The sequence below is a fragment of the Orcinus orca genome, chromosome 17, assembly GCF_937001465.1.
Source record: "Orcinus orca chromosome 17, mOrcOrc1.1, whole genome shotgun sequence".
NCBI classification, from domain to species: domain Eukaryota; kingdom Metazoa; phylum Chordata; class Mammalia; order Artiodactyla; family Delphinidae; genus Orcinus; species Orcinus orca.
The window spans coordinates 49,922,856-49,944,416 of NC_064575.1; the positions used below are offsets into that span (position 1 = coordinate 49,922,856).

At 38.3% G+C, this 21,561-nt stretch overlaps 1 protein-coding gene across 2 annotated transcripts in view; it reads right to left on the reverse strand.

Annotated features, from left to right (window-relative positions):
* The window catches only part of STK3 (serine/threonine kinase 3), a 319,933-nt gene that overhangs the window by 66,078 nt on the left and 232,294 nt on the right, over positions 1 to 21,561 (reverse strand). For both annotated transcript variants that reach the window (XM_033438225.2, XM_004275350.4), the window contains one exon: positions 7,994 to 8,169. In XM_033438225.2, coding sequence (XP_033294116.1) covers positions 7,994 to 8,169 — 176 coding nt within the window. The remainder of the gene's footprint in view (positions 1 to 7,993; positions 8,170 to 21,561) is intronic.

Below are 21,561 nucleotides of genomic sequence, written 5' to 3' on the forward strand. Positions count from 1 at the left end.
CACTCTCCTTTCAAAGCAAAGGTTATGACGGTCTTAAACGCCTAAGGAGATTGATGGTCAAAATCTTATAAAAATTCTACGTGGACCTAGACAATCACATGCTACAACTGTGCACATGCCACACCATCTGCTGGATACAAGTGCCAGCACAGATTTCGTGAGCTGGCGAAGGACTGCACGAGTCCAGAATTCTGCAAGTATTTCAAAGTGCAGGGTTTGCATTAATTTTAATTTCCTGTTGGCTCTGTAAGGAAAGAGTAGTGAAAGCACAATGGGCCACATACGCTCAAGTTCACGCCACATGTACACCTGTAATCATAGACTCTTATCCAGGGCTACCCACTAAAGCATTTGAGATTTTGTGTTTATTTCTCCTTTACCCCAGAAGAAATAAACCTGAAATATCTCCAGTTATCTTTTCATACTTTGTTAATACTCTTCCAAACATCTGGAAATACTTGACAATAATCATTTAATTAACGCAAAACTAATCGATGACAATATGCTTAAGTACTTCACTCAGCTGAAGTGGTTTCCTCAGTCCATACAAGTAGGGCCTGAAGAGAACAAGAAGTTCTTTGACTAAGGAGCGCACCACAAAAGAAACCTGGAGCCAGCATCTCTTTAAAGAGCAAAAGCACTCTCGGTATTTAAGTAGAGAGAGCAGGTGGTAGCCTACTGCTACACTGGTGAAAACTGGCAGATGCTCTTGGCTTAAGCTTTTACCTCCAGGCTTCCTACAGGGCCTGTGTTCCTCAGGGCTTTCCAAAGCCTTGGCTTCACTGCAAGCCTTTGCGGGGGCTCCTGTATTCCACCACTTATTATGCTCCACAGCCGCTGGCTGCTCTAGCAGGGTGAAAAGATCCTAAGAAAGATTCCTAAAATGCCCCTAAGGCTCCAGCAGCAGGTTTGCTACCTTCTGCAGGTTCACTGCTTTCTGCATTTTGCAGCAGTGAGGTTTTTTGGGTTTTGTGGGGTTTTCCCTATCACCATACTGATTTTCCAATCCAGAGTCAGAGGCAGAGTTGTAAAAAAAACTCAGGAAAGTTCAAGGCACATGTGTACTTGAAGGAGAGGACTTTTTTTTCCCTTCTGCCACAATTATTGAGACTGTTTCTCCAAGTGCTGCCCTGGAGGATTTTTGGGTCCCTTAGCTCAAAGGAACAACACAAACTGAATATTTAAGAATCACAGAAATCCAAAAACATTACCTTACAATTCAGTTTGAGTCAAAGACAAAAAAATAACTGATTTACCTAATTCCTCTTATACTAGCAACTATTGTCAATCCAATTTCTTTTTTTAAAATTTGGAACCAATATAGTGGGTTAACAGATGGCTTTTAAAGTTTTTGTTCTTATTCCAAAATCTTTACATTACCCAAAATGTATCTATTTATGTATGAATGATAGTGGAATTTCTGCAAAACATGATCTACATGCTCCCCATTTAACACTAAACAATCTGGATGCTAAGGCTGTTTGGAAATAATTCTAACAAAAACTGAAACATTTGACTAGTGCTATAATAAACAGATTTGCCTTTTACATTTGTTTTAGAAATCTTCACAGCCACACCCTAAACAGAACTTTTTTAGTAGAGTTAAAATAATTGGTTCAGTTAGCCTAAATATATTTTATCCTATCTTTATGCTACCCTCAAGTTGGTGAAATCACAAATTATTTCTCTTATCAGCTCCTTACATCCAAGAACGTAACAGGAAACAACCGATTCACAGAAAATCTAAAAGACAAATGCTAAAGAAAATACACCAATTAAGTTGCATACAGGCTTTAAGATAAAGAATGCTTCCTACTCCACACATCTGCCTAGCAGGTGTCTCTCTGAATAAGTTTTGTCCTTTAGGAATCCGCTCTGAATACTGCAAAAGACAACGAAGTATTCACTTTCATTTTTCTTTTTTGAAACCTCTTTTTCTCACGGCAGAAAGAGAAGCCTTCTATGTCCTAGAAACATGGTCAAAATGACTTTGGGTAGTTTTAAGCAACTTCTATTGAATAGACATAGGAATGACATAAAATCTAGTTCTCTTGGAAGGTATCCTTGAGATACATCATAAAGAGGGGAGATAAACACATAAACCTTAGCACGCTTTTACACTTTGATGAGTCACATTTTTAACATTCTATATCTAATGTATGATGGAATGAGTAAGACCAGATTTCCCTTATCAATACCAGCTGGTGTCTTAAGTAGAAATCTCTTTGCTTTTAGTCCATTTCCTTACTTTGTAAGCAAAGTATTCCATCAAACCCTTTACACTTTGTCCTACCTCTGCTTCCTCTTTTCCTACTCTCTTCTAGCCTCTCTTACACACTTTTCTTTTCCTTTCTTTTCTTTCTTTTTTTTTTTAAACACACTCACTACTACTCTTAGCAAATTCTTTGTTCATCTCCTGGCAATCCTTCCTTTATTCATGTCTTATTTATTCCCATTTGCATTCCCTCAGTAGCTATTGCAAACATTTTTCACTTTCCTCAAGGTGATGAAGAGGGCTGAGCAGTTGACAGGTGTAGTAAATGTTGGGGAAGAAAGAACTCCTGCTCTAGTCATTCCTCCCCCTCTGCTTTCCCTTTTTAAGGCTACATGCCCTGTATAAGTCAGAAAAGAAATAAGTCTGCAAAAATTAAATCCGGTCCTATGATCTCTTGGAGCCTCTTTCCAGCTGTGAGGACACTTTCCTTCTTTATTTTTTTTTTCTTAAATTTCACCTTCTATTATTTAACTCCTCATCTTAACCAATATAGTACTCTTTAATCCAATAAGTCGGCTATTTCTGTTGATTAACGACCTTTCTAGTGTCTCCTACATCTATCCCTGTTTTTGTTGTTTGGTTCTTTTCCATTTTATTACCCTATTATTTCAAGTCTGTTTCACATACCTGATTTTCCCCTACCTCTAGTCTTTTTCTGTCAATCAATCCTGCATGCTACCATCAAAATTAATATACTTAAAACACTTTTCATCACGTCATTTTCCAACCTAAAAACCTTCAGTGGCTTTCCACTGTCTAGGAAATAAAATTTCAGACTTTGCAGTCTTACATTCAAGGCTTCCACCATCTGACCCAAACCTAGCTTTCATTTTATCTCCCATATTATTTTAAATGAACTTGACGGTCTCCACTTCATTGTCACCCAATATATCTTGTATATATATATATATCTTGTATATATATATATCTTCCTACCTCTAAGCTTTTTATTATGCACATCGTTCTCTGTACTGCCTACCTTCTCTTCTACTATCCATCTTCCAATTTTAGACAAAGTCCTCCTCTACTATATAATTTCATAAACTACTCCAACCTTTACTGAGTCCTCCTCTTATGCATGATATCTGAATTATTGCTCTGGATTATAATTTAACACTTTACTAACATATTTTCTCAGCTTAATAAATGTACATACATATGTGTATATAAATATATATATATTTTTAACCCATAGTGCCTAGCACAATCCAACAGAAAACAGAACATTTGTTAAACTAGTTTAAGGTTTTCTAACAAATTTTGGAATTTCCAGATAGAAGGACTCCAGAAACTACAACGGGCTGAAAATATTACCGGAAGTTTACTTATAAGAGCTGGCCACTAGAAAAACTGATGCTCTCATTCACAAAACTAGAATGAGCTTAAAAGGGACAGTAGAAGGCTGCATGTCAAAAGTTGCTGTGTATGAATATTCTAAAAGTAGGGTACTGAAATGGCCCTCATCAAAATCACTAATGACCTCCAATTCCCTAAATTCATTCTTTTAAATTCTGTTGAATTTTAATACGGACAACTTCTAGTAGATTATTTGCAAAGATGACCACAATAATTCCATTCATTCCACACGACCCTCTGCAATATGACTTTGCTAGTCTTTTCATCATGAGGTGAAATCTATTTCCATATCCTTTGAATCTGGATTGGCCTTGTGAATATATTTTGACTAAGAATATGGCAGAAGTGACACTATGTGAATCCTTTTTTCCCCCTCTTACTTTTTTTTTATACATAACTTAAAATCCACCATTTTAACCATTTTTAAGTGTAGAGTTCAGTGGCATTAAGTACATCCACAATCCATCCCCAGGACTCTTTTCATCTTCCAAAACTCAAGTTCTGTACACAAAAACCAGTAACTCCCTATTTCCCCCTCCTCCAGCACTTGGCAATTACCATTCTATTTTCTGTTTCTATGAATTTGACCACTCTAGGTACCGCATATTAAGTGGAATCATACAGTATTTGTTCTTTTGTGACTGGCAATGTTACTTAGCTTATTATCTTCAAAGTTTACCATATTACGGCTTGTGTCAAAATTTCCTTCCTTTTTTTTTTTTTGGCTGTACGCGGGCCTCTCACTGTTGTGGCCTCTCCCGTTGCGGAGCACAGGCTCCGGACGCGCAGGCTCAGCGGCCATGGCTCACGGGCCTAGCTGCTCCGCAGCATGTGGGATCTTCCCGGACCGGGGCACGAACCTGTGTCCCCTAGCATCGGCAGGCGGACTCTCAACCACTGCGCCACCAGGGAAGCCCAATTTCCTTCCTTTTTAGGCTGAAAAATATTTCACTGTATGCGTATATCACATTTTGTTTATTCACCCGTCAATGGACACCTGGGTTGCTTCCGCCTTTTGGCAATTGTGAATAACGTTGCTATGAACATGGATGTACAAATATCTGTTCAAGTCTCTGCTTTCACTCATTTCTTTTGGGTATATATCCAGAAATGGAATTGCTGGATCACATGGTAATCTATGTTCAGTTTTTTTTGAGGAAAGCCATACTGTTTTCCACAGAGGTACCATTTTACATTTGCAGCGCCCAAGGAAGGGTTCCAATTTCTCCACATCCTCACCAACACTTGTTATTTTCTGTGTGTGTGTACGTGTGTGTGTATATAATGGGTGTGAAATAGTATCTCATGGTTTTGATCTGGGTTCCTCTAATGATTAGTGACATTAAACATCTTTTCATTTGTTTATTGGCCATTTATATATCTTCTTTGGAGAAATATTTATTGGAGTACTTTGACCATTTTTAAATTGGGTTGCTTAGTTTTTTGTTGTTGAGTTCTTTATATATCCTAGATACTAACCCCTTATCGGATACATGATTTACATGTTTTCTTCCATTCTGTGGGTTGACTTTTCTTTGCTGACAGTGTACTTTCTTTGATGCATAAAATTTTAATTTTTATATAGTCCAATTTATCTATTTTTTCTTTTGTTGCCTGTGCTTTTGGTGTCATATCTAAGAAATCACTGCCAAATCCAATGTCACACAGCTTTTCCCCTATGTTTTTTCGACAAGTTTTATAGTTACAGTTCATATGTTTATTTAGATCCTTGATTCATTTTGAGTTAATTTTTGTATTTTTGTATATGGTGTAAGGTATAGGCCCAACTTCGTGCATGTGGCTATCCAGTTTTCCCAGCATCATTTGTTGACAAGACTATCCTTTCCTCATTGAATGGTCTTAATACCCTTGCTGAAAATCTCTGACAATATATGTGATGGTTTAATCTCTGGGTTTTCTATTCTACTCCATCTGTCTACATGTCTGTCTGTTTTGATTACTGTAGCTTTGTAGCAGTTTGGAAATCAGGAAGTATGAGACCTCCAACTTTGTTTCTCTTCTTCAAGGTTGTTTTGACTATTCAAGTCCCTTGAAATTCCAAATGAATTTTAGATGGATTTTTCTATTTCTACAAAAAATGTCATTGGGATTTTAATAGAAATTACACTGAATCTGTAGGTTGCTTTGGACAATATTGACATCTTAACCATATTGTCTTCCAATCCATGAACATGAGATGTCATTCCATGTATTGGTGTCTTCTATAGTTACTTTCAGCAGTGTTTTGTAGTTTTCAATGTACAAGTCTTTCATCTCCTTGGTTAAGATTATTCCTAAGTACTCATTCTTTTTGATGGTATTGTAAATGGATTCTAAACTTAGGACTCAAGAGGCCTTACAATTTCTTCTATCACCTTCTTGGAAGGCTGCTACCACAACATAAAACCTCCAGGCTTGCCTGACAGGGTCATATGGCCTAGCCAACTGTCAGCACAACTGCCTGACACATGAGTGATTTTAGAGACATTATTCAGCTCCATTCAAGCTGCTAGATGATTTCAGCCACTTGAGAGACTCCAGGTGAGACCAGCAGAAGAACCACTCAGCTGAACCTAGTCAAACTGCTTACTCACAAAACTGTAAGCAAATGAAATAGTTATTTTAAGTTCTAAATTTTGGGGGTGGTAGCAAAGACTAACTGAAACAGAAATAAATCATTTTATTTGCTATTTATTAACTATGATAATTTATTCATTACTTTGTAGCTCATTTCAAACTGTTTTCCAGAGACTCTTAAGATTTATTCCAACTGAGTTAAGACAGAGTTCTTTGATTCATCAAAGATTCATCATGTTTACGAATGATTTTAAGCTTAAAGTCAGCATTCTAAATAATTTATATATTTTTTAAAAGGAGGTAGCATAAAATGAAATCTTACTAGAACTATAGAAATACAGATTTTATTTTTCTAATTTATAAACTCAAAACTGAAAAAACAGTAAGGAGATACTACGATTAATGTTTTCAGACTAACCTGTGCCATGGCTAATATTTGCTAGCACTTAGTACTAAATTTATTGAGGACAGATTTTGAAACTTTATTATTTGATTATTTAAAAACTTAATCACAATATTTAGGAGAAAAGTATTTAACATTAGAAGTATTTATAATCACAAAGCATTTAGAGGCATGGTGTCTAGGCAAAACTGCTTGATAGTATTTAAAAAATTTAGAAGATATAGATATATCTAAAATTTTATTTACTTATAAATATACTTATTAACAAATATAGCTGTAGTTATTTTACATGAAAATCTTACAGAACAATATGCAAAAGTAAATGCTATTTATAATACACGCTAAAGCAAAAATTTACCTCAAAAATTTCTAGATTAAAGAACTCATTTTAAAAAGTTACTCTCTCAAGTTGTGGTAAGAGTTGTTTTAGAATTATTTATCTGTATTACATACATTCTTTAAAAGAAATAAATAATAAGGAGCAGGACAGAAGAAATAAGGAGAAAATGTAATAAGAGGCAAGAAGGCACAGTTTTAGGCACTTCTCTGATGGTCCAGTAGTTAAGAATCCACCTTCCAATGCAGGGGATGAGGGTTCAATCCCTGGTCAGGGAACTAAGATCCCACACGCCACCGGGCAACTAAGCCCGCGCACAGCAACTACTGAGCCCATGTGCTCTGGAGCCCATGCGCCACAACTAGAGAGACCACATGCTGCAACTACTGAGCCCGTGAGCTCTGGAGTCCACATGCCACAACTAGAGAGAAGCCCACACGCCACAACAAAGAGCCTACGTGCCACAATGAAAGATCCTGCATGCCACAACTAAGACCCAATGCGGCCAAATAATAAAATTAAATGAAAAACAAAAAAGTTGATTAAAAAAAAAAAGAAGGCACAGTTTTATACTGAAGTTTATATTCCTAACTAGACATAGGACTATTATTTCTGACAAACCAAGTGGAGTTAACACTATGTGACTTAACTTTCATAGTTGAGGCAAATTTCTCAAAGTTGATGTCATAAATACCTTTGCATCATTTGTTTAGGAAACTGAATTTACTGTCAGAAATATCTCATATTTGCATTATTAAAAACATCTTTTAACACAGTTGTCATTTTAGTTTTAAAGAGTCCTAAATATTTCTCTAAATTTGGGCTATAATTTATTTAACCATAAGCAATTATTTACATTTCTCTGCAACTACATTTCTACAAGCAAACTACAATTTCACCATTCCCCTACCCATATATAGCAATATACTGAATATTAATATACAGTCTATAATTTTAATCACACACACACACAACCTATGTTTCTCAATGTGGTGACAAAATAGAGTAGGAGAAAACATATATGGAAGAATTAAAATGTACTTACAAAGTCAAAGTCTCCGTCTTGAGGAACTTTCCAGTTATCAGGAAAAACATTTTTGGACATAGGGAAGGGTTCATGCATATTCTGATTACAGTTTTCATGACTCTTATTCTTGAAGTCCTGTTTATCAAAGTAATCCATGAAAGATGGTCTTTGTACTTGTGGTGAAGTCGCATTTCCTTAGGTAAACAAAGAACATAAGGAGGGTATAAGTTCTTACATTTACTTAAAGAACTATGATTTTTACTGAAGTATGATTTTTTAATTAATCAATATAATAAGTTTTCACTGGTCAGATTCAAGACCAACATAGTCAATTTAATGACGAACAAAGTAAAATAAAATAAGAATGAAATAACAAAAATATCCCGGTTCTAAAGCTAAATTCAAGATCTTTCCCTTAAAACCTGCTGCTTCTCCACATGCTCTTTGTCTGCTAAAGTCAACATTCTTTACATAATCCCCAAAGTGATCAAGTTGAGAATTAACCCAGACTCGTTTCTCACCAAACCAAACTGATCATTAGGTCTTTTTTAATGCTACTGCTCTATCCACCACTGCTACTGTCTTAGTTTAGCTTCTAATCATTTCCTACCTAGGCCATTGTAACACCCTCCAAACTGGTCTCCTTCCCTCATCTCAGTTTTGATTTTAGTCACACTGACAACATAGTGACCTTCTAAATGCAAATCAAACCATGTCTTTCTTCTGTTTAGAATCTTTCAATGGCTCCTCATTTTCTACACTGAATGATTAAAGTAGAAAACAAACATTTAGAACAACTAGATTTTCCCAGTGATTTTCAAACTGGATTCCTTAAGCCCTAGAGTTCCAAAAAAAAGATCCTAAGTGACCACCACAAAGACACTTCCTTATACAGTTCTCCAGACAGTAAGTTACCTACCTTCTTAAAAATTTCCTGTGATAGGACGTACACTTCCCCACAAGGAAGCCTGCTGGGCAACTCTAAGTTACAAAAAGTGTTGTTTTTTTTTTAATGTGAACTTGAAATATGTCTTTCTGTAATTTACACTCATGTTCCAAATAAATTTCTCTTTCATATACCAGTCCCTCAAATATCTGAAGACAGATAATGACTCCTGTCTTGGTTATCATTTTAAGGTGAAACATCCTCAGTTCCTCTCATATGACATGTTTTTGAGACTCATCATCATCTAGTTTACTTGCCTGTGGAGACATTCCAGTCTCTACATGATCCTCTAAAATCAGACATAACATTGCTAACAGTAATCTGGCCAATTTAGAATGTATTTGTAATACTACTAACGCAGTTTAAAACTACAGTAAGTATTATGAAAACTAGGTAACATTACTGGCTCGGGATGAGCTATAAGGTAATTTTGTAAAAATTCCTGCAGTTGGAGAAGTAGAAGTCCAATCAGAAATGAGTAGTGACCATATAAAGGAAAGAGGAAGACTAATACTTGGGGCTGACTAAAGAAAACAAGAAAACCACTGGGAAATTTCATTCCAGGAATCTCCTCTTCCATTTGCAATAGTCCTGTGCCTACTTCTAACGCTATCCTAATCAGAAGCTTCTATCCCAAGTTATAGGAGCCACCACTAATGCCCTAGTGGCTCAAGGTGAAAAAGTTGTAACCTAATTTCTAGAGGCTCTCCGTTCCTGAAGACGACAAGGGGTCTCTCTTGTGGGGAGGAGTGGCCATATAACACAATTTTGACCGATGATACATAAGAAGAAGGTTCCTAGGAAAGCTCTGTTTTCTTGATACAGGCATCACCTCTCTGTTTCTGCCTGCTCCTTTCTCCTTCCTGGAATGCAGACTTAATGGCAGAAGATCTAACAGTTATTCTGCAAACAGGAGGATGAGAGTACTACCCTAAAGATGGTGTCACGGAAAGAATCTCTAATGACATAATGAAATCACTCTACCAATGCAGCACACTCTGCTTCTGGATTTCTTGTTAAATGAGAAGACATTAATACTATTCTATTTAAACAATCGTTACCTGGTTTTTCTGGTACCTATAACCAAATTCAGTCCCTAACTATTACGTTTCTATTCCCAAGTGGAGGATGTAAAAAGATATAGGGGCAGCAACCTTCAATTTGACTACAGAACACCCCAATTTGAAACTTGAAATCCACTACTACATAGTGGTTTAATTATCAGTACATTTCAGATATATTAGTTTCAAGGGTCTTTTACAAGCTGATCTCAAAACCTATGGTGAAATGCCTGTTGGATTCCACACTCAAAATTTAAGAAAATAACCCATTCCTATATTTAGAAATAAACATTCTCACAGAGAGTTAACAAAAGTCTAAAAATCAACTGAAATAAAAGAAGGTAGTCTGTTCCATTAGATTTTTCTGTTTGGATGACTTTATAACAGTATATTATTAACCAAGATATGCTTATACACAATTTTTTATTCAAATGTATGTGCTTATACTTCTAAATATTTTCCATTGTTTAGTTTAAAACTTACTATCAACATTTTGAGTATATCTTTTTTATATACAAAGAAAATTTTAAAAACAATTTTTAAAAATTTCTAAGGAAGAAAATAGGCTAGGTATGTTTTAAAAGTTAATGGGAGGGAGCAGCTGTAATTGGCCAGTCATATTTAACCACACGATATGAAACACATGTCCACAGTGTGCAGCTGAGTCTCCAGGGAGATGCATGTTCACAGAAGGGACAAAGACGATGATGCGTCTGACTTACAATTTATTTTTAAAAGAAGAAATAGTAGGCCCTTCGACAGGAGAGTAAAGCAGGAAATCTCAAGATAGTAACCACTGTCATATGTGATTGTGGTTGCTATGGCGAATACTTTTTTTAAATACACAGAAAATAATCACATAAAATTGACATCAATTTCTCCAGTTGTAGTTGAATTCTGACCCTAGCTTATAAGAATATTTTTAATTTTTTTTGTGCTTTACGCGGGCCTCTCACTGCTGTAGCCCCTCCCGTCGCGGAGCACAGGCTCTGGACGTGCAGGCCCAGCGGCCGTGGCCCACGGGCCCAGCCGCTCCGCGGCATGCGGGATCCCCCCGGACCGGGGCACGAACCCGTGTCCCCTGCATTGGCAGGTGGACCCCCAACTACTGCGCCACCAGGGAAGCCCATATTTTTAATTTTAATAATAAATTTGATGTTCAAAATTACCTTGTCCCTCACTTTTGGTCCCAATTCCTTCAACTACTTGCTGTGGCACTAAAAACCCATTAGCAATAAAGAATAAAATAACCGTCACTCTATCCTTTTGTGCATGTGAAATTTTAAAGAAAAAAATTCTTTCTTCTCCTTCAAACATTCCCTAAAACATATATAAGAAAACTAAATTGTACAGTATTTAATACGTTTTACAAAATATGCCAGTCTACTCACAATTATTCACTAACTTTTCTAATTTACACGTCTTCTAAACAGGTGAAAAGTTGTCATGAAAATTTAAATATATAAAGGAATTTTTATAATACTTTAACAAAATGTAATTTAATTTTTAATTTCTTAGCATGATTGTAACAAAGATAGCCAGATGCAAAAATGAAATAATCATAACTTTAGCATAATATATTTCAACATCAAAGGATTTATGAATATTACCTAATTTGTTCTTCTAAAACAATTTAAGATGTGGGTGTTCCACCTGATTAATGATCTTGGAAATCTGTCCTTTAATTTGTTGCCAAGAGTACAGTGAATACATATAAAAACCAGAATGTTAATACAGAAGCTACTGACATCAGCTTTTTCTTAACTTCATCAGACTGTACTTTGAAACAAAGGAGGATACAGACAACATGGAGAAGATCCAGAGGCTATTCATAAAAAAAGATTAAATGCTTAGAAAGTAATACCTGCACAAAGGTTAAAGGGAATGAAATTGTTCAGCCAGGAAAAGTCTGAGGATACAATTTAATAAGTATCCAAGTATATATGAAGGGGTCTTGCACAGAAAACAGCTGTTTTCCATCTCCACTGAGGGCAAAATAAAAGGAAACAGACCAATTGAAGCCCAAGGATTTTAGTTAAATAGAAGGAATGATTTCCTGTGTGAGTCATGAACACTGCAACAGCCACTGTGTGTCTATGGAAGCCCTTTCTCCAGAGGCCTTTATAAGAAAGACTGATTTCCATTTGTACAAGACTAATCTTTACATGCTTGTCCGTGCTCTGTGCTGGTAAAAGAGGTATCCTACGACCAAAATCCCTACACTAATTGGCTCGAGCTGGGTCACATATCACTGAACATTCCACAGAGCAAAAGCACACAGAAGAACAGACCATATGCAATACCCACAGGTAACTCCAAACCATTGTAGCCACACCTTACCTGGACACCTAGTAACTCTGCAGAGGAAAATGAAGGGTTCCTAAATGCCCAGTAATATGCTGGGCATTTGCACCCAGCTGCAAGTGGGACCTGTAGTTTACTATTGTCACCTTGATTGCTATGTCACTGGCAAAATTAATCTTAAAGAGGCACGTAACAATTTTTCATGAAAGAAGAGTAAGACCTCTGGAGAAGTAGGAAAGTGATCTACCTACACACTCCCCTAACCTGGCTAATTGCTTCTTGGCACCTGAAATTCCATCCTTAGTTACTTACTCCTTTGGCTCAAAGCTTTGTAGTTTTGGGGAAAAAATGTAAATATTTCAAGAAGATAAAACATCATTAAGCATTTTCACACCTGCATATTTGATACTTTGCTGAAATAGGTTTTGGGAGGAAGAAGGAAGGAAAAGATCTGAACCAGAGCTGGAAGAGAAGATGTTACGAAGCAAAGAACAGGACGTGGAAGCTGTTGCTCAGAGCAAATGGTGTCATACTTAAAACTGTGCCCAGAGGCAACAGATGAACTAGAGAGTAGGAATACCTAATGGTCAGTCTTCCTTTCTTGATACTTCTCCTGAACACTTTCTAACTCAATCTAGTATCTATTTCTAGGATAAATCCTAAAAACTTAAAGCAGAACCTAATTTGCTTTCTCTTACTAATTAAGTGAACCTACATACATGTGCTGTCCAAAATAAAACAATAAAGTGTGATATATTTTAAAAATCACCATGTATTATAGGCATACACAAAGAAAAATCTAAAAACTACATATTCAATTAAAATTACTTAATCTAATATTTGATAATTGATGAATAGTTATGATAAGTTAATGTAAGTAAACAAAATAAAATCAAAATATTTAGATATGCGTTATTCTTCTACTCATTCATTTTTTTTTAACATCTTTATTGGAGTATAATTACTTTACAATGTTGTGTTAGTTGCTGCTGTATCACAAAGGGAATCAGCTATATGTATACATATATCCCCATAACCCCTCCCTCCCACCCTCCCTATCCCACTCCTCTATGTGGTCACAAAGCACAGAGCTGATCTCCCTGTGCTACGTAGCTGCTTCCCACTAGCTAGCTATTTTACATTTGGTAGTGTATAAATGTCAATGCTATCTCTCACTTTGTCCCAGCTTACCCTTCCCCGTCCGCGTGTCTGAAAGTCCATTCTCTACATGTGCGTTTTTATTCCTGCCTTGCTCCTAGGTTCATAAGAACCATTTTTTCTTTTCTTTTTTTAGATAACATACATATGTGTTAGCATACAGTATTTCTTGTTCTCTTTCTGACTTACTTCACTCTGTATGACAGATTCTAGGTCCATCCACTTCACTACAAATAACTCAATTTCGCTACTTTTTATGGCTGAGTAATATTCCTTGTGTATACGTGCCACATCTTCTTTATCCATTCATCTCTCGATGGACACCTAGGTTACTTCCATGTCCTGGCTATGGTAAATAGTGCTGCAGTGAACACTGTGGTACACGACTCTTTTTGACTTACGGTTTTCTCAGGGTATATGCCCAGTAGTGGGAGTGCTGGGTCATATGGTACTTCTATTTTTAGTTTTTTAAGGAAGCTCCATACTGTTCTGCACAGTGGCTGTATCAATTTACATTCCCACCAACAGGGCAAGAAGGTTCTCTTTTCTCCACACCCTTTCCAGCATTTATTGTTTGTAGATTTTTTGATGATGGCCATTCTGACTGGTGTGCGGTGATACCTCATTGTAGTTTTGATTTGTGTTTCTCTAATGATTAGTGACATTGAGCATCCTTTTATGTGTTTGTTGGCCATCTGTATAACTTCTTTGGAAAAATGTCTATTTAGACCTTCCGCCCATTTTCGGATTGGGTTGTTTGTTTTTTTGATATTGAGCTGCATGACCTGCTTGTATATTTTGGAGATTAATCCTTTGTCAGTTGCTTTCTTTGCAAATACTTTCTATCATTCTGAGGGTTGTAGTTTGTTCTTGTTTATGGTTTCCTTTGCTATGCAAAACCTTTTAAGTTTCATTAGGTCCCATTTGTTTATTTTTATTTCCATTTCTCTAGGAGGTAGGTCAAAAAGGATCTTGCTGTGATTTATGTCATAGAGTGTTCTGCCTATGCTTTCCTCTAAGAGTTTGATAGTGTCTGGCCTTACATTTAGGTCTTTAATCCATTTTGAGTTTACTTTTGTGTATGGTGTTAGGGAGTGTTCTAATTTCATTTTTTTACATGTAGCTGTCCAGTTTCTGAGCACCACTTATTGAAGAGGCTGTCTTTTCTCCATTGTATATTCTTGCCTCCTTTATAAAAAAATAAAGTGACCATATGTGTGTGGGTTTATCTCTGGGCTTTCTATCCTGTTCCATTGAACTATATTTCTCTTTTTGTGCCAGTACCATACTGTCTTGATTACTGCAGCTTTGTACTATAGTCTGAAGTCAGGGAGCCTGATTCCTCCAGCTGCATTTTTCTTTCTCAAGATTGCTTTGGCTATTCGGGGTCTTTTGTGTTTCCACACAAATTGTGAAATTTTTTGTTCTAGATCTGTGAGAAATCCCATTAGTAGTTTGATAGGGATTGCACTGAAACCGTAGATTGCTTTGGGTACTATAGTCATTTTCACAATGTTGATTCTTCCAATCCAAGAACACGGTATATGTCTTCATCGGTTTGTATCATCTTTAATTTCTTTCATCAGTGTCTTATGGTTTTCTGCATACAGGCCTTTTGTCTCCTTAGGTAGGTTTATTCCTAGGTATTTTATTCTTTTTCTTGCAATGGTGAATGGGAGTGTTTCCTTAATTACTCTTTCAGATTTTTCATCATTAGTGTATAGGAATGCAAGAGATTTCTGTACATTAATTTTGTATCCTGCTACTTTACCAAATTCATTGATTAGCTCTAGCAGTTTTCTGGTAGCGTCTTTAGGATTCTCTATGTATAATATCACGTCATCTGCAAACAGTGACAGTTTTACTTCTTCTTTTCCAATCTGGATTCCTTTTATTTCATTATCTTCTCTGATTGCTGTGGCTAGAACTTCCAAAACTATGTTGAATAATAGTGGTGAGAGTGGGTAACCTTGTCCCGTTCCTGATCTTAGCGGAAATGCTTTCAGTTTTTCACCATTGAGGACGATGTTGGCTGTGGGTTTGTCATATACGGCCTTTATTATGTTGAGGAAAGTTCCCTCTAAGCCTGCTTTCTGGAGGGTTTTTATCATAAATTGGTGTTGAATTTTGTCGAAAGCTTTCTCTGCATCGATTGAGATGATCATATGGTTTTTCTCCTTCAATTTGTTAATATGGTGTATCACGTTGATTGATTTGCGTATATTGAAGAATCCTTGCATTTCTGGGATAAACCCCACTTGATCATGGTGTATGATCCTTTTAATGTGCTGTTGGATTCTGTTTGCTAGTATTTTGTGGTGGATTTTTGCATCTATGTTCTTCAGTGATATGGGCCTGTAGTTTTCTTTTTCTGTGACATCTGTGCCTGATTTTGGTATCAGGGTGATGGTGGCCTCATAGAATGGGTTTGGGAGTGTTCCTCCCTCTGCTATATTTTGGAAGAGTTTGAGAAGGATAGGTGTTAGCTCTTCTTTAAATGTTTGCTAGAATTCGCCCGTCAAGCCATCTGGTCCTGGGCTTTTATTCGTTGGAAGCTTTTAAATCACAGTTTCAATTTCACAATTTTTTTTGTAATTGGTCTGTTCATATTTTCTATTTCTTCCTGGTTCAGTCTCAGAAGGCTGTGCTTTTCTAAGAATTTGTCCATTTCTTCCAGGTTGTCCATTTAATTGGCATATAGTTGCTTGCAGTAATATCTCATGATGCTTTGTATTTCTGCAGTGTCAGTTGTTACTTCTCCGTCTTCATTTCTAATTCTATTGATTTGAGTCTTCTCCCTTTTTTCTTGATGAGTCTAGCTAATGGTTTACCAATTTTATCTTCTTGAAGAACCAGCTTTTAGTTTTATTGATCTTTGCTATTGTTTCCTTTGTTTCTGTTTCATTTATTTCTGCTCGGATCTTTATGATTTCTTTCCTTCTGCTAACTTTGGGGTTTTTTTTTTGTTGTTGTTCTTCTTTCTATAATTGCTTTAGGTGTAAGGTTAGGTTGTTTATTTGAGATGTTTCGTGTTTCTTGAGGTAGGACTGTATTGCTATAAACTTCCCTCTTAGAACTGCTTTTGCTGCATCCCATAGGTTTTGGGTTCTTGTGTTTTCATTGTCATTTGTTTCTAGGTATTTTTGGATTTTCTCTTTAATTTCTTCAGTGATCTCTTGGTTATTTAGTAGTGTATTGTTTAGCCTCCATGTGTTTGTATATTTTACAGATTTTTTCCTGTAATTGATATCTAGTCTCATAGTGCTGTGGTTGGAAAAGATACTTGAAACGATTTCAATTTTCTTAAATTTACCAAGGCTTGATTTGTGACCCAAAGTATGATCTATCCTGGAGGATGTTCCATGAGCACTTGAGAGGAAAAAGTATTCTGTTGTTTTTGGATGGAATGTCCCATAAATATCAATTAAGTCCATCTTGCTTAATGTGTCATTTAAGGCTTGCTTTTCCTTATTTTCATTTTGCATGATCTGTCCATTGGTGAAAATGGGGTGCTAAAGTCCCCTACTATTATTGTGTTACTGTCTATTTCCCCTTTATAGCTGTTAGCATTTGCCTTATGTATTGAGGTGCTTCTATGTTGGGTGCATAAATATTTGCAACTTTTATATCTTCTTCTTGGATGGAGCCCTTGATCATTATGTAGTGTCCTTCTTTGTCTTGTAATAGTCTTTATTTTAAAGTCGATTTTGTTTGATATGAGAATTGTTACTCCAGCTTTCTTTTGATTTCCATTTGCATGTAATATCTTTTTCCAGCCCCTCACTTTCAGTATGTATGTGTCCCTAGGTCTGAAGTGGGTCTGTTGTAGACAGCATATACATGGGTCTTTTTTTGTATCCATTCATCCAGTCCGTGTCTTTTAGTTGGAGCATTTAAACCATTTACATTTAAGGTAGTTATCGATATGTATGTTCCTAATACCGTTTTCTTAATTGTTTTGGGTTTGTTATTGTAGGTCTTTTCCTTCTCCTGTGTTTCCTGCCTAGAGCAGTTAATTTAGCACTTGTTGTAATGCTGGTTTGGTGGGGCTGAATTCCCTTAGCTTTTGCTTGTCTGTAAAGGTTTTAATTTCTCCATCGAGTCTGAATGAGATCCTTAGTGGGTAATCTTGGTTGTAGGTTTTTCCCTTTCATCACTTTAAATATGTCCTGCCACTCCCTTCTGGCTTGCAGAGTTTCTGCTGAAAGAACAGCTGTTAACCTTATGGGGATTCCCTTGTATGTTATTTGTTGCTTTTCCCTTGCTGCTTTTAATGTTTTTTCTTTTTATTTAATTTGTTATAGTTTGATTAGTATGTGCCTTGGCGTGTTTCTCCTTGGATTTATCTTGTATGGGACTCTCTGCGCTTCCTGGACTTGATTCACTATTTCCTTTCCCATGTTAGGGAAGTTTTCAACTGTAATCTCTTCAAATATTTCCTCAGATCCTTTCTTTTTCTCTTCTTCTTCTGGGACCCTTATAATTCGAATGTTGGTGTGTTCAATGTTGTCCCAGAGGTCTCTGAGAGTGTCCTCAATTCTTTTCATTCTTTTTTCTTTATTCTGCTCTGTGATAGTTATTTCCACTATTTTATCTTTCAGGTCACGTATCCGATCTTCTGCCTCTGTTTCTCTGCTATTGATTCCTTCTAGAGAATTTTTAATTTCATTTATTGTGTTGTTCATCATTGTTTGTTTGCTCTTTGGTTCTTCTAGGTCCTTGTTAAACGTGTCTTGTATTTTCTACATTCTATTTCCAAGATTTTGGATCAACTGTACTATCATTACTCTGAATTCTTTTTCAGGTAGACTGTGTATTTCCTCTTCATTTGTTTGGTCTGGTGGGTTTTTATCTTGCTCCTTCATCTGTTGTGTATTTCTCTGTCTTCCCATTTTGCTTACTTACTGTGTTTGGGGTCTCTCCTTCACAGGCTACAGGTTCATAGTTCCCTTTGTTTTTGGTGTCTGCCCCCAGTGGGTAAGGTTGGTTCAGTGGGTTGTAAAGGCTTCCTGGTGGAGGGGGCTGGTCCCTGTGTTCTGGTGGGTGGGGCTGGATCCTGTCTTTCTGGCGGGCAGGGCTGCGTCTGGTGGTGTGTTTTGGGGTGTCTGTGAACTTAGTGTGATTTTAGGCTGCCTCTCTGCTAATGGGTGGGGGTTGTGTTCCAGTCTTGCTAGCTGTTTGGCATGGGGCATCCAGCACTGGAGCTTGCTGGCCATTGGGTGGAGCTGCGTCTTAGCATTGAGACGGATATCTGGGAGAGCTCGTGCCGAATGATATTACATGGAGCCGGGAGGTCTCTGGTGGTCCAATGTCCTGAACTCAGCTCTCGCACCTCAGAGGCTCAGGCCTGACACCCAGCCAGAGCACCAAGACCCTGTCAGCCACACAGCTCAGAAGAGAAGAGAGAAAAAAAGAAAGAAAAAAAATTTAAAGAAAAATTAAATAAAATAGAATAATTAAAATAAAAGAATATTAAAATTAAAAAAATTAAAACGTTACCAAAGGAAAAAAAAAGGAGAGCAACCAAACCAATAAACAAATCAACCAATGATAACAAGCGCTAAAAACTATACTAAGATAAACATAAAAATCAGAAACCAGTCAGTCGCAGACAGCAAACCCCAAGTCTACAGTTGCTCCCAAAGTCTACCGCCTCAATTCTGGATTGATTCGTTGTCTATTCAGGTATTCCACAGATGCAGGGTACCTCAAGTTGACTGTGGCAATTTAATCTGCTGCTCCTGAGGCTGCATGGAGAGATTTCCCTTTCTCTTCTTTGTTTGCACAGCTCCTGGGGTTCAGCTTTGGTTTTGGCCCTGCCTCTGCATGTAGGTTGCCCTCAGGCTTCTGTTCCCACCCAGACAGGCTGGGGTTAAAGCAGCAGCTGATTAGGGGGCTCTGGCTCACTTAGGCTGTGGGGAGGGAGGGGTACGGTAGTTATAATTGGAATGCAGGGCGAGCCTGCCGCAGCAGAGGCCAGTGTGACATTGCAACAGGTTGAGGCGCGCTATGTGTTCTCCCGGGGAAGTTGTCCCTGGATCATGGGACCCTGGCAGTGGTGGGCTGCTCAGGCTCCCGGGGGCGGGGGCGTGTGGATAGTGACCTGTGCTTTTACACAGGATTCTTGGTGGCTGCAGCAGCAGTGTTAGCGTTTCATGCCCTCTCTTTTGTCCGAGCTGATAGCCATGGCTCACACCCGTCTCTGGAGCTCATTTAGGGGGCGCTCTGCTTTCTGTGGGAAGACAGGGAAGGAATACCCTCTCCTCATGCACCCTGAAACAATGGTCTCTTGCCTCTTAGGCAGGTCCAGAGCTTTTCCCAGACTCCCTCCCGGCTAGCTGTGGTGCGCTAGCCCCCTTCAGGCTGTGTTCATGCAGCCAACCCCAGTCCTCTCCCCGGGATCTGACCTCCAAAGCCCGAGCCTCAGCTCCCAGCCTCAGCTCCCAGCCCCCGCCCGCCCTGGCGGGTGAGCAGACAAGCCTCTCAGGCTGGTGAGTGCAGGTCAGCACCGATCCTCTGTGCGGGAATCTCTCCGCTTTGCCCTCTGCACCCCTGTTGCTGTGCTCTCCTCCGTGGCTCCGAAGCTTTCCCCCACTCCCGCCCAAGCTCCCATCTCCACCAGTGAAGGGGCTTCCTAGTATGTGGAAACTTTTCCTCCTTCACAGCTCCCTCCCAGAAGTGCAGGTCCCGTCCCTATTCCTTTGTCTCTGTTTTTTCTTTTGCCCTACCCAGGTACGTGGGGGAGTTTCTTACCTTTTGGGAGGTCTGAGGTCTTCTGCCAGTATCCAGGAGTGTTCTGTAGGAGTTGTTCCACGTGTAGATGTATTTCTCATGTATTTGTGGGGAGGAAGGTAATCTCCACATCTTACTCCTCCGCCATCTTGAAGGTCCCCCCTCCCTCTACCCATTCTTAATACAACATGGTCTCCATCTACTTTACCATCTGGCTTACTGTCTGCTGAATGTGCTCTACTGTGTCTCCATCCTTCCGAAATACAACAGGTGAGTTCTAGGTACTGACAGTACAGTAAAGCTGCTTATTTCCTCGTTCTAAAAAGTGGTTATCAGTCCTAGCTGCACCTCAGAAGTACTTGTAGCGTTTTATTGTTTTGATATTTTAGTTTTTTTGTTAAATAGAGATGCACAGGCCCTGCTCTGGTCTGCAGAGCCAGCATCTCTACGGGGCTACTGCTATGAGGTACACTTGTGAGGTGAGTTAGCTTGAGCCAAGAGCAGGGTTTATCTCTTAAATCAAGCCTACTGCTCCAACCTGAGGAGACCTCTTAAGCTCCTGATTCTGCCTTAGAATGTACTTTTCTTTTCCTCCACTTCATGTCATTTGTAATTCTAATGGACTTTCATTCTACAGCTTCATCCAAATTTCTGTAAAACAATGTTGAGCTAGCTAGGGCTGAGACCTAGGCCCTATGCCACACAAGGAGAAATCTTTTCATTGACAGCAATCTGTTATTAAACACCACAGCTGACTGAAATTTAGCAACCACTGCCATTGCCTCTGGTGAGCCTTAAGGCTGATTGTACAGGCTAGAAAGCTAAATGCTGCATTTCCTAGAACACCCTGCACCTAGAGTCCTAGGTAAGTGTACTTTCTCACAACTGGGAAGGCAAGAAGTGAGGAGGAGACCATGAGCCTGCTACCTCAGCTATTTCCTCTGGGCAGCACAGCTATGCAGACAAGGGTTTTTTTTACAGCAGCCTTCCAGCATCCAGTCACCAGACTCACAGGTGCTAACAGGTGGCTGCAGTCTCAGTGGTGGCTTTCTAATCCCTGAAGAGCAACAGGGATTGATCTCAATCTGTATTACTGAACTCAGTAGTGCCAATGGCAGCCTCTGGATTCACTACCTTCCCGTCTGTAGTAGTAGTAGCTCTATAAGGCTCACTCTTGTGGTAGTGTGGGAGGCGTTCCTAGGAGGCCTAGCCTACACAGCCCTCTCCTCCAAACTTTCCACTGGTTTTGTTAATAGCCACACCTCTGACTTAAATCTTTTTATGTTTAAAACGCCTAGAGTAGTTTCTGTCCTCCAATAAACCCCAAATGATATAAGCCTATAAGTGTGTAACTGTTCAACCCTCGTAACAGAACCATCAGCTAG